A 13,586-nucleotide genomic window follows, 5' to 3' on the forward strand; every position below is an offset into this window, starting at 1 on the left:
GGACTGACTTTCTTTCGGTCTTGCTTTTTTTTCAATTTTTTAAAAAATTATTGGGAGAATGACTAATCAGCCCAGATCAAAATTTTATAGCCTCATAGTACAGGGAGAATGCATCTCACCGTGAATTGATATCAAATTCACGGGCAGGATGTAGTTTATAAGGGGAGAAGGCTAGTAGTAGGGACTGGAATTCAGAATTCTGCATCTAGTGTTTCCGTATTTTTTCGAAAAGTATTTTAAATTAAAACTTAATAAAATATAAACGAGAAAACATGGTGATGGTGGTGGGATTGGCTCCCCTCTGGCTGGGGAATTTAACGTTTTTAAATGAGCCACGATCCTCTCAAAAACTTAAAAGTAAAAACACGAATACATTGAAGATTGGATAGGCTTGGTCCGACCGGTCACGGTGGAGAGTGGAGACGACATCAGATTCAGTCATTCAGACATGAAAAGGCAAAAGCAAAACCTTTGCTTGCTTTCTTCAGTTGTAGGGCTGTCAGAGTAACGGTGTGTGTCCTCAACTGATTGGCCAGGCCATGTCAATTTTTATATAGCGGGTGAGACGGTCGTGGCTCCCATTTTTTTTGGGATTTAAGATGTTGAAGGTCAGAACCGTGATGCTAGCATCGACCAATAAATAGAAGAAAAAAGAGCACGAGGATATTCCATTAGGAATCGGATCAAGTTCAATGGACTTTTTATAGTAATGAATAGGAGGTCACTTGTATGCATCTTGATTCTCAAGGAACGACATGAGATGAGAGTGAGACATCTTGATTGATTGATTCCCAAAAAGTCTAGAGGTTTGTTATACACATATTCCAAATGAAATTTTTAATGATTTAGAGCTTTAAATTTAGGAAGATTTCCAGACTTTCGTGCATTTTTACCAAAAACATATAAAAGCACGGGGTTTTTATAATTCAATCCACCCTTAGGGTGGAGCTATGATTTATAGGGGTGGAGGAGGGTGAACTGACCAAAAACATATAAAAACACGGGGTTTTTATAGTTTAATCTACCCTTAGGGTGGAGCTATGATTTATAGGGGTGGAGGAGGGTGAACTGAATCTGTTTGTGGATTGATGCCAAATTTACAAACTAGATACAGTTTATAGGGGCTACTAGTAGTTAGGAAAGAGCTACAATTCAGATTTTTGAGATGAATTACAGTCCATTTATCCCTAAAAAACCCATCCGTACACGGCCAAGTTTGTCTTAAAATTGCATGTTCCTAAAAACACTTTCTATGCCCATTAGGAGTTAGGAACTAGGGCTCAATCAACAATTCAACATAGAAAGCTCCTACTTGCCAAAGTGCCAAGGCCAAAAGTTGGAAGACACTTGCCAAGATAAGTATATTTATAGGTGTTCCCTTATTTCCAAATTGTATAATGACAATTTTATCCAGAACAAACAATGATATTATTGAAAATACAATTATTCGAATAAATTAAGCTACTGAACAAACAATGATATTATTGAAAATACTATTATTCAAATAAATTAAGCTACTCTGAAATCGTTCTTTTCTAGAAGATAACTCACCAACTTACTAACCCCCACTTCCTGAAAAATGAAAAAACCCCTTAACATGCATTTGTTTAGAGAGTCCTCATAAAATTTCTTCTTCTTGAATGACATCAATTTCTTGTGACCAAGAAAATGATACTAAAAATAGAACAATAGGTTGGAACCAATTACATGTGTATGCGTGTGTTTTGATGCAGTCCTTGTTAGACTAAACGTAACGTAACATCTGGCATTATACGTCAATGGCCATGCGCATCATTACACCAATTATAGATGCCAACCAAAGGAGCGTTACATTGAAAAGTGCACATTTTTCATGCGCGGACACTGATGAGAAAGACTTCAGATCTGCGCCCCAGAAGGGGGGGCACCCCAGTGTCCTACAGTACATCTCCGCCGTCTATTGGAACCATCTCCCGATGATGACATCATCAAGACTGATACGGGAGATGTTCCCAATGCACGGCGGAGATGTGCTGTGGGACACTGTGGGGCGTAGATGTGAACTCAGAAAGGTGGGTTGGAGGATCGTAACACCAATTACAGTAACCAAACAATGGAAGATAAAAACGTCAGCAATAGCGAGATCTTAACAAACATTATATGAAGAAATCAAACGGGGCTTCACACAAGCATTTATACGTTGAAACAAAGAGCACGAGAGAAACAGAAAACTCGACCAATTACTAAAATCACGGAATATAATCATACATGACCTGGTTTTTTTCACCTTTTCGATAAAAACAAACATTTAGAAACTACAAATACAGTAACCATTTGACTAGATATGTTCTGATTTGCCATCATCATCTGTGATTCCATCCCCGGCATGCCTGCACGGAAGAACCAACAAAAAGTGAGATTTTAACAAGGAGCAACCATTCACTTTGTTCTATCTATCTATCATATTCCCAGTTCCACCTTCCCCCCATCCAAATATATTGGTCAAAGCATACCCAATTTCTATGCCATGTAATATTGGCATTTCAGAATGAGTGCAATGTCCATGTCAGGCAGATACCTTGCCGTATCCAATATGCCAAGTAGTTATCATGTAACAAAGAGGACAACATGACACGTGGAAACGAGATCTGATCTAAAAACACGTTCCAAATTTCAGCCCATCCGAAATTTAGTTGGTTGTGGAAAGTGGAAACCATGGCCAATAGGACGGCAGGAAACACACGCCCTCCCCCCACAGAAAAAAAAAAAAAGGATTTGCTGGTTCAGATTGCCTTGAACCTGTTCCTGCAATCTAAGTTAGGGTTACTGGGTTTTATTGGGAATCAGATTCTCAGAATCTATTTTACCTGGATACGGCAAGGACATAGTTGAACACACGTGCATTAACATTTTTCCAGTTAGGTGGGCCCTCATCTTCCAGTCAAGGTAGGATGCACACATATGAGGTACAAACAAGGTTCAAACTTCAAATTCAAAGTATCATATGATAGGCAAATAAGGTTCGAGGTATCGGTGTTTCATGGTGTATCATATCGTATTTTTGGTTTCCAATATGCCATGTAAAGGGGTTTGCCAGATTTTAATAGTTTTGTATGTTGAAGGACAGTTGAACATGATGCCCCCCTGTCAAGACCCGACACAGACAATCACTCACCCAATTAAAAAAGAAATTGATTTTTGGACCTTTTGGTGATTAGCAATTTGCCTAAAAGATTAACAAAAATTTGAAAGACGTGTTATTTTGTAATAAAAGAAAAGCTTTATATAAAAGGAATATAAAAGTTGGTGATGAAGGTAATTTTGTATAAAACAAAAGAGAAAGAGAATGAATACAACAGCTTGTGAAAGGCATACCGCCATGATGTTGTTAGATTCCGTGCTTTTCTATCCAACTGGATATTTTCCAAGGCACTGGAAGCTCGAATTACATCCTCGGAAAGATCATCATTATCATATCTCCAGTTGTATTCATCTTTCCTATACCCAGTCACAGTGGAACCTATTCTCCGATCTGGAACACTAGGAAGCCTCAAGAAAGACAATTTGTAACCAAAATACAACAGAACAAGAAAATTCTCCATCATCCATTACTTACCAGAGGTCTGGGAGACAGGATTTGGCCTAGCATACAAGTGAATGAAACATATCAATAAGAGTGAAATTTAGAGAGAGGAGCAACAATAAGAAATATTTTCAGGTTCATAAAAATGAAATTATTATGAACGGAAAACTTCTTCACTACCTTACAAGTGGTGGTAATCCTCCGGCAACAGATGATGATGAGGATGAGGATCTTCGGATGTTCCTGGACTCTAAATTTGATAAGGACTCTGTTTCTGGACTAATTATTCTCCTTCCAGTAGCCCTTGCTTGAGATAAGTTCTGCAGGCACATGATTCAGAAGTCTGTACACATACCACTAAACAACTAATAATGTATTGAACAAGGCATAAATACATATACTGAACATTTCTAATATGCAAGAAACACTTGGTGCAAAGAAGACAAAGCAGTTTAATCAAACACCTCATGTTAAAGAAATACACATCAAGCTAAAAACTACAATGCCGAGAACTTGTTATGCTGATTACAAGTATGACAAAGCAGAATTGCATGCATCTGGACACATTTAAGAACCTGACTTTGTTCTGTGATTATGTTTATTTATTGCATATACAAGATACCTAAAACAAGAATGTGAAGGTGTAGTCATAAAAAAGATATAATCATACTTTATAATCTTATGCCACATAAGTCAAGGGGTGAGTTAAAAATCTAAATTTTTTGCCATCATCCTTTATAATCTTATGTCATTTGTTATAAATAAATGACAAAAAAGAGTATTTATCAAAAAGGAAAAAGGAATAGGAAGAAAGAAAAACTTTCCACCAATAATGAATAGGTGAGTTTCAGTGCTGGATGTTGACATTTTTTTTTTTTGAAAAGGTAAGGTAAAGTTTTGTTAATCATAGGAAAGCAAACAAACTGCTCACTGTACAGAGAAAAGTACAACTGATGACAGTTTTAAGAAACCTCAAAAAAATTAACAGCCACACAAGAAGCCAGAATATTCCCCTTGAATAGCAAGTTGGAGATCAGCCACCCTCTGAGATCATCAACAATTAAATTTATCACCCTTTCAACCTGAAGCTGCTTCTGATAAAAAAATCCTTCTGTTTCTTTCCCTCCAAATCGACCACAGCACTGCTAGAGGAATTGCTTTCCACAGAATCCTTCCCTTTCCATTCATGACCCCCCCCCCCGAACTTTCCAACCTTCTAACAGGGCCTTTACTGAATTAGGCAAGCAGGTAGAGCAGTGAATTGCCTTGAGAAAGTGGGCCCAGATTGTTGAAGAAAATTCACAATGAAGAAACAGGTGGTTTGAAGTTACTTCCCCCCTCCCACACAACATACAGGTTACATCTGGTAGCACTACTCCTTTTCTAACCAGCATAACTTTCAACATGTTCAACATTAGCAGATAAATTCCAAGGATTCATGTACCAGCAAGTCTGATAGGAACAGACTTTTTTTATTAGTAAAAAGAAATTTTATTAAAAAAGAAAAAAAACAATTACAACCTAGGACGGTGTTGAGAGAACACACAAAGAGCTAATAAACTACAGGCATCCAAATCCCAAACAAAAGGCCCCCAAACAACTAACACCCCAACCAGCCCAAAAGAAAACAGCAAAAACCAGCAACCAATACAAGAAGCAAGCACTAGAACAAACCAGCTGAGCCTGGGAACCAACATAGAGCAGCCATGGACATCCAATCCTCACCCTCTCACCTGCATCGAAACCCACATCTTCCTTCACTCTTCCTCAGCGAAAACTGACTCCTATCTTTCACCTTCCTCCCAATTCTCACAATCTCATGAATCTCACCCCCTTCCCCAATTGATCTAAAAACACATTCAAAATCTCAGCCCATCCGAAATTTAATTCGTTGTGGAAAGTGGAAACCATGCTAATCCAATTGAGTTTGATCCATCACAAGATTTATCTGTCACTGCCAAATAGTTGTCAAGGCGACGCCTAGGCTTGTAGACGCTTTTTGGGTCTCGCATCGCCCAAACACCATATGATATGATATGATATGATATATAACCTATTTTAAGTTTTGTATATTTAATATTTTGTAATATTCTAAGTCTATAAAAGCATAGACATGATGTACTGAATCATTATTTTTATTTACTTCATAAGACAATAAGTTTTTATATAAATTTTTGAACAAAAACAAGGGCTCCACCCCTCCTCCTTTCTCTTCCACAGTTCCACTTCTTCGTTGAATAAAAAATATTAGAGGACTAGAAGTCTAGAACACTTTTTTCTTTTTTTCTAAACAAAAACACTCCTTCTGGAACAAAAAACAGGGGTCTGCCCCTTCGTTTTCTTTTTTTGGAAAAAAGATTCATCTTCATCATTTTTTGAACTAAAACAGGGGCTCCGCCCCCTTCTTGTCCATGATTTGTGAGGTTTTTATTTCATGTCGCCCTTCTGTTACTTCTATTGCAATGGTGAAAATAGGGGTTGATCCCCTTTTTGTTCCTTTTTTTTTTTGACATTAAGCGACACCTAGGCAACCAGGTGACTAAGCGCTCTCCTGTCACCTAGGTTCGCCTTGACGTCTTGAAAACTATGCTGCGCCAATAGAATGTATCACTCAAATGCAAAGACTTTTTTGCCCTTCGACCTAACGAGTTCTCAGAACGGTAACATCATGATCAATCACTTTGATATACTATGAATGAGGTTACCATTGGATTGTATTTACAACATACTCTGTATGTTGAGAGGCTAAAAGTGATACTATGCTTTTGAGGATGTCCAATAAAGGATCCAAACCCATAGACAAGAGAGTGCTACAACCAATAAGTTGACTTGCATGGCTAGGAATCCCAGTTGGACTAGGAATCTAGCAATGGAATCCCAGTGAGGGTAGGATTCCTGTATTAGTCTCAAGGGAACGCCACGGAGATAAATATGAGAGAACTCCTAGTTGAACTGGAATTCCTAGAGAGGAGTCCAAGTTGCACTAGGATTCTAGTATTATGTTCTGAGATGACTCTAGGATATTGGAAGAGTCCTTGTGGCACTAGGACTCAAAGGAAAGTTTCCTAGGGCTTGTCTTGCAGTATCCTGATTGAATTGGAAATCCCCAGTATACTAGGGTTTTTTATTGGAAACGGTAACTTTCATCAAGGATATCAAACAAACATCTTACACAAAGAGTGTTGACCCCAAACAACATCAAGAATTACATTACAGTACTAGGGTTATCATATGCTAGCTAGCATGTACTTTAACTCCTATGCATTTTCACTCCTCAATCATTTAATGAAATCACTGTTATTGATCAAAAGAAATATGCTAGCATGTACTCTGAAAGTGTTTTTGAGCAAGTAGGTGATCTTCAAGTGGTTTCCCTGTTTGAGCAAAAATCTTGGATAAATACTGTTTTGATGGTGATTGGTTCAAACAATAACATGTGTGGTTTTCCAAGCAGATTCTGACACTGTTGTAGGCAACCCAAAACCATCTAGAATTGGGGGAGTAATAGGAGATGAGAATGGGAGATTACTTGCAACGTATTCAAGTCCAACAGGGGAAGGAGATTCCATCCAGGCAGAGCTATTGGCAACAGTGTTTGGGGAGAAAAATGCTAAGGAAGTTGGAGTTGACAGATTGAAGTTGAGGTGATTCTAAAGTAAATACCAGCTGGCTAATGAAAAGTAGCAAAGTGAACTAGAGCTATAGAAATTAAATTAGATGACATTAAATGGGTACAAAGATTAGTCAACAGCTTCGCTAATGGGCTAGCAAGGAGTCAACCAGGCAACCACCCTAGACAAGGTATAGAGAGACTCTAGAAAAGCTAGTCATGGCACCCAATAGAAAGCGGAACAAATTGCTTCAACCGGTGCCCAACAGATCTCGACTAGAGTGATGAAAAGGCAATCGACCAAGGTAGGAATTGCAACAAGGTGAGTTCAGGGAGGGTTTTGTAAATTCTAGTCTTCTAAACCCTCACTGTCTCCAAACCTCCCAACCCGTACCCTCCCCAAAACCCGCAATGGGTTGGATTTTCAAAATCCAAGCCCTCCCTATTTTTATGGGTTGGACAGGCAGGGTCCGAAACTTGCATCTAATTTTCTATTATATACAAGCAAAACATGAATAAACATCAAAATTTCCGATTGTGTGATTGAAACATGTAGAAAACACATGAACTATCAATTATCCTTTACATAAAATTCAAACCATATTGCATAAATTCATATGCCGTGCATGGAAATGGCAACGGGGTGGGTTCGGGGCAGGGATCATACTCCCCATCCCCAACCCCGAGTTTTAAATTAATCTTCATCCCCAACCCCGATCCCAGTCGGGAAAAAAATTTAGCATCCATCCCTAGTCCCTTACGAAGACGGGTTCCCCATTGGGAACCTGAATCAATGAATTTTTAATTAGAAGTTTGTTTTTGAAAAAATATTTATTTAAAATAAAGGAAAATTTAAAATGTAAATAATATTTTAAACATATTTTGGTATATAATATAAATAATATTATGCATTTAATATAATATATGTACACATACTTAATATAGAATCGAGGTTAGGTTGGAGCAAGGACTTCACTCCCTGTCCCCATCCCCAATCTGGTATCCTTATTTATCCCCATCCCCGCCCCTATCCCAACCAAGACAGACTCCATCCCCGTCCCCGCCAGATCAAGGAGGCCAAGTACTTGACAGGGATGAGGAAAACTTCCATCACTAGCCTTAGAACAACAAAGTCTAATTTTATAAGCATTAGGGGTATTTTGGTAAATTCAATGTACACCTTAGGAAGGTCAAATTCAGCCTAATACCATACCCTAGCACAACCTGAGACTCTGAACCCCAAACTTAAGGCTAATCCAACCTACCCTCAACCCTAACCCAACAAAACCCAACCCAAAGTTGACTTGTGGTTGGGTTGGGCTCACATCCTCTTAAAATCTCTCAAATTCCCTTGGTCTTTGAGTAAGAGACCTAAACTCAACTTTAATTACCATATATTTACCATATTTTTTATTGGCATTTGCTTGTTTGATTTTTTTTATCAATTCTTTTTTGTACAAAAGTGAAAAAAAAGAATGTTTTTAATGATTAGAATATATTATGACTTAAGAATTATGATAGATCTCCTATTGAAAGTCAAAAACATGAAATCAGCAATTATAAAACATAAAATTATGGAGCAAAAATCACTAATGACACTCGTTAGGGTTAGAGCTTAAGAGTTAGGATAATTGAATTATGATAATATGTAGCAGGACTATAATGGTATAATACATGTGTATATTAGTAATAGAAGAGCCGGGTTCAGGTTAGGTCAAGTTGTCCACAGGGGGGATAGCTTTAGACCACTCATCCATTCACCAATGGTAGCTTGTCTGCCAGTCCTAAGCCCAGATAAAGTACAAGAATTGTGTATGGTTAACAGTTTAACAGTCAAATAAAAACTTTTAGCCTATCCAATATGAGTATGAATCATGTGAGACACTTCCTGCAATGAGAAAAAGTTTAACAGAAAACATGGCCCTTGATAAAGCAAATGGGAGGGACAAATGTCATGAGGCAAACTTCAAATAGTTAGAGTTAAGGCAGAGTTGAATTGACTTGAGTTTTAGAAAGCCAAAATGCTAAGGCAATCAGAAGTGAATGATTTACACACTAACAGGACCATATTGTAACTATTATTTTTCTTCTCATGTACAATGTCTAAATCCATGGTAGAAGACCAAGTATTAAGGATGACATCTAGTATCAAACCTCATACTTCAAGTACCCCTCAAGAACATCGAGAAGTAAAGGGCCATTCTCTCCATTCCTGTTAAAATCATATCCATTCTTGCTACAAAAATCCTTCAACTCAGCTTTCCAAAAACCCTTTTGCTGCAAAAAACAAAGAAAAAAGAATGTATAAACAAGATATAAAATGTCACAAAAAAATAACACGTCTCAAGTGAGACCTGAAAATTAATATGTTATTTGAAATACAAAGAATTATATGATTACCATATTACATTCAGGCAGATAAACTTTTAGAGTGTGACCCAGTTGTGCCCAGTCCAGGTATTCACATATAAGTGCTGTTAGTAGCCTTCCTGCATGTAGATATCAAAGTTCAAACATTGATAAAAAAAATATCAAAGTTAGATCAATAAAATGAAAGTTATGGACGGAAATAAAACAAAAGAAAGTGTAACTATTTTAGCATCATATATAAATAGATACAAGTACAAACTCAAATATTTAGAAAGACAATGAAGGTACATTTTAAAATCCTATGTTGTCATCCAAGATGCAATCCTCTGACACGTTGCAGATGACACCATTATGTTTTTGAAATATCAAGAAATTAGGCTGCTAATTGACAAGAAATGTTAAAAAGTCCTTGAATGATTCTCAATACATTATCATCCCGCCGTCTTAATTTGCCTCCATTAGAGATATTAGTGGGCCTTGCCCCTAAAGCTGTGGAGGTTTAATGTTTGTGTCCCTTCTAATACCTGTTTTCATTTTTTTTTAATAATCATGAAAGAAGACACCCTTATCATAGGGGTGATTATGGGCTGGGCCAGCCCGGTCCTGAGCTGGGTTTTGCACCTACAATAAGGGTTCAGGTTCAGCCTGATTCCAATCCTATAACTTTTATGTATAAAATATTAAATGTATATAAGAATTTATATTTATGTATACAAAATTTGTTTTAGGCATTATATAATATAAAATATTATATATAAATACATAATTATGTATAAATAACATGTATATGAATATGTGCAGGAACAGGGCAGACCTGAAGTATTGGGCCCAGGCCCAGGCCCAGGCCCAGGCCCAGGCCAGGTCTGAAGACCCTGAACACAAGCCTAGTCCCAAGCCCAGAATTGTCGGGTCAGGCCAGGCGGAAAATGATCACCCCTAAGGAGGAGGAAGAGGAGGCAGTGGTAGTAGTGATGGAATTCTACATTTCCATCCTAGGGGAAAGCCTGTAAGAGATCAGGTTGGCCTTTGAAATATCGTGTCGTGGTCTCCCTTTATGAGGAAATCCAACACAAAAGAAGCCTCAAGAATTACAACCCAACTGTCATCCAAAGATTTATTACATATATAAATCTCTCTGGAGAGTGAGATCATTCATTAGATACACCTTTACCAATTAATATACATACTAAAGCTTCCACAAAGGTGATAAAGAAGATGAAAAATGCCATGGACCTACAAAAACAAATGGGGACTATGACTAATTCACAAAATGGAAGATGGTATGCAAATATAAGGAGGAATAAGGTATAGGTTTAAGTATATGTCAAATGGAGTGAGAAACCATGCCTACTTGGGAGATGACTGGAGAGTAATAGGACTGATGTAATACTGATTCAATGTTAGCTGCTTGTAGGATAGGTAGAAGTTGGGTAATGGAGTGAATAAAACATGGAGGACTATAATTTTTTGGAGGTTAGTTGAGAGGTAATCATTTCAAGTGTTCTGGTCATAGCCTCATAGGCAAGGTTCAAAGTATTTTATGTTTTACACAAAATAAATAAAAAATAAATAAAACAAAAATACAAAGGCGCATGGTTTTAACTTTCAAGTACCGATACACCTCTGCTGATACACAGAGACAAAGGTATATCGATACTTTGAACCTTGCTCATAGATCGAGTTTCATTTGGTGTGGCCGTGTGGGTAAGGTTTGGATCAGTTATTTTGTTTTTTGGATGTGATATCTTTTCACCGCTCAGTTGTATTCTGTCTCCTTTTATTTTTAATGAAAATTATTTCTTTTTATCGATGAAAATATGCATAGCAAGAACCAATGAAATAGTAATATTTGTTCTAGTCATTATCACCAACCAGAGAAATCTAGTGACAAGAACAAATATGAATGTATCATATTCTAGCATAATATCCTCCTATTAAAAACAGGGGGGAAACAGTGCCTCCATAGGCATGCAAAAAAAAAAATCAAGTGTCCAGATCTGAATGGTTCAAGATTCAAACAATACAGAGTCTTCCAAAATCAATATCTAGCAACTTATGAATATTTGAATTGAAAACAAGCAGATAATTTTATGTACAGAATAGATCTTATGAAGGAACCTGAAGGAGATGCATGAAGTTGCTTTGCACGGTCATTGCAGCTACCCAGTAATGCAGGTGGGACACCATCTTCATTTTCAACTGCCCGATCTTCCTCTTCAATGGCCTCAAATACACTAGCCCTAAGCTCAGCCTATAAAAAAAGTCAGATGAAACTAAAATCCAGAACAGGAGGGTCTTCAACAACTATTCGTCATGAGATTGAGAAATATAAAACATGACAATGAAAGAGGGAAAACAGAGATGCCCATTCATAGCAACAGGTTTACATGAGTTATTTAATAAGTAAGCCTGCTTGAAGTAAAACAGGAAATTTTTCTAAACAGCAATGTAATACTTCTACCAAAAACCAATTCTTAATTTAGTCAAGTTCAAAATTGTATGGAATTTCTTAATGAGAATAATAAAGAATAAGCATACTTTATTTCATTTACTGTTATTCATATGTCCTTCTATTAGACAGTAAGTCTATGCTAATATCAACTGAGAACAGCGTAAGGGAATTCAAAAGGTATACTATATTCATAATCAATGAAAACAACATTTCTAATAAAACTTAAATTCTTCTTTTATTAAGCATGAACATTTTATTATAAACCTTTTGGTTCTCCTGTGCACAATCCTTTTTTGAGTTCTCTCTTTGAGTATTTGACATCACAGATTTTCCATTTCCATACATACATTTCAATTAGGTTTCGAAAGCAGAAATTCTTGGATTCGAGCTTTTTTATTAAAGAAACATTTACTTCTTTTCAAAAAGATTCTACACTCTTCTGTTTATGAATCACTAGACCAAAACCCACCAAGAAGGTGAAGCGGGAACTAAAACGAGGAAGGAAGAAAAGAAGGAAAGAAATAAAACAAGTCGATAAGGCATTTTTTATGTTCAACGACTCTTGTCATTCCCATACTAACCCAATCTACACTTGCATGCTCTCACCATGAATTTGCAATGACAAATACAATTGCCATAAATTCCCGTCGTGAGAAAGCGTTCCTGTAAACTCGCCCAACGTCAAAAATAATAACCTAACTTTTCATTGTTGCAATCTTGAAAGAATCCCGTTCAGTATTCTTAACCCTTGCAACCAGAATAAGATCGCAATGTATGGGTAGAAAAAACCCTAGACCAACTATCCATTGACTCAGCCACCTAAGCTTCCTAGTATAATTCCATCTAAAGCAAACCCTCCCCTCTTTTCACCCGTCAAGCCTTCAAATAACTGCCGAACATCAGAAGATCTTGGACGGAAGCAAGAAGAAACAAAATAAAGAAAATGAGGAACAAGCAGAATTGATAACACAAATAAATAAAGCGGATACTAAAAGGGGTTTTCGAAGATACTCTGATCTTGGCGAGAACACCTTTCTTCTCTAGGGTTCGAGTGACAAGTGTTTTGAGATCCATCATCTCCCTGGTGTAGTCGTCCATTTCTTAGCTTGTTGGCTTGCTTCTGTGTGGTTTCCACGCACCAGAAGCCCTTCCGTTCTTCGGACTGGTACGAGGGAAATGCCACGGCAAGTGGAGTGACGACGGAAGAGAGGGGTTTTATTTAACAGAAGCCAGCTGGAAGGGATTTGAAAAGGAAAGTTAATATTTTGGTGATTTGTGCCTCTGTGAAGGAAAGATGGATGGTGATTTGTGAATTGTGAATTGTGAGTCGGTGGATGTTGGTCTGACCCCGTTGGCCGTTGGCTAGGCACCGATCATGCATTGGACCATGTTGTTGGGTTCCCGACACGAGCCATTGGATAGACCGCATGCGCAAATATGCCTGCCGGCTAGCTAGCTAGTGAGGTCTCCGGCTGTTTGTAACAGAGACAAGGGATCGAATCCCGCCTTTCAGTGGTCAACCGGATCTGCTCCTCGTAAAACGCGTCTCACACCGACCTAACAGCATGTCCTGATCGTACACCGTAAACATC

General features: G+C 37.6%; 1 protein-coding gene across 1 annotated transcript; it reads right to left on the reverse strand.

Moving 5' to 3' along the window:
- Nucleotides 1-2,100: 2,100 nt before the first annotated feature.
- LOC104594721 (protein TONNEAU 1a-like) lies at nt 2,101-13,228 on the reverse strand. Its single transcript, XM_010255158.3, has 8 exons — nt 13,006-13,228; nt 11,661-11,793; nt 9,573-9,661; nt 9,327-9,449; nt 3,743-3,882; nt 3,596-3,621; nt 3,355-3,511; nt 2,101-2,369 (listed from the first exon to the last, which is right to left on the reverse strand). Exons 1-8 carry the CDS (start codon nt 13,090-13,092, stop codon nt 2,318-2,320), a joined length of 807 nt encoding a protein of 268 aa, XP_010253460.1. The 5' UTR covers nt 13,093-13,228; the 3' UTR covers nt 2,101-2,317.
- Between the last annotated feature and the right edge of the window lie 358 nt (nt 13,229-13,586).

This window comes from Nelumbo nucifera, chromosome 2, assembly GCF_055504915.1.
Source record: "Nelumbo nucifera cultivar China Antique chromosome 2, China Antique-T2T, whole genome shotgun sequence".
Classification (NCBI taxonomy): domain Eukaryota; kingdom Viridiplantae; phylum Streptophyta; class Magnoliopsida; order Proteales; family Nelumbonaceae; genus Nelumbo; species Nelumbo nucifera.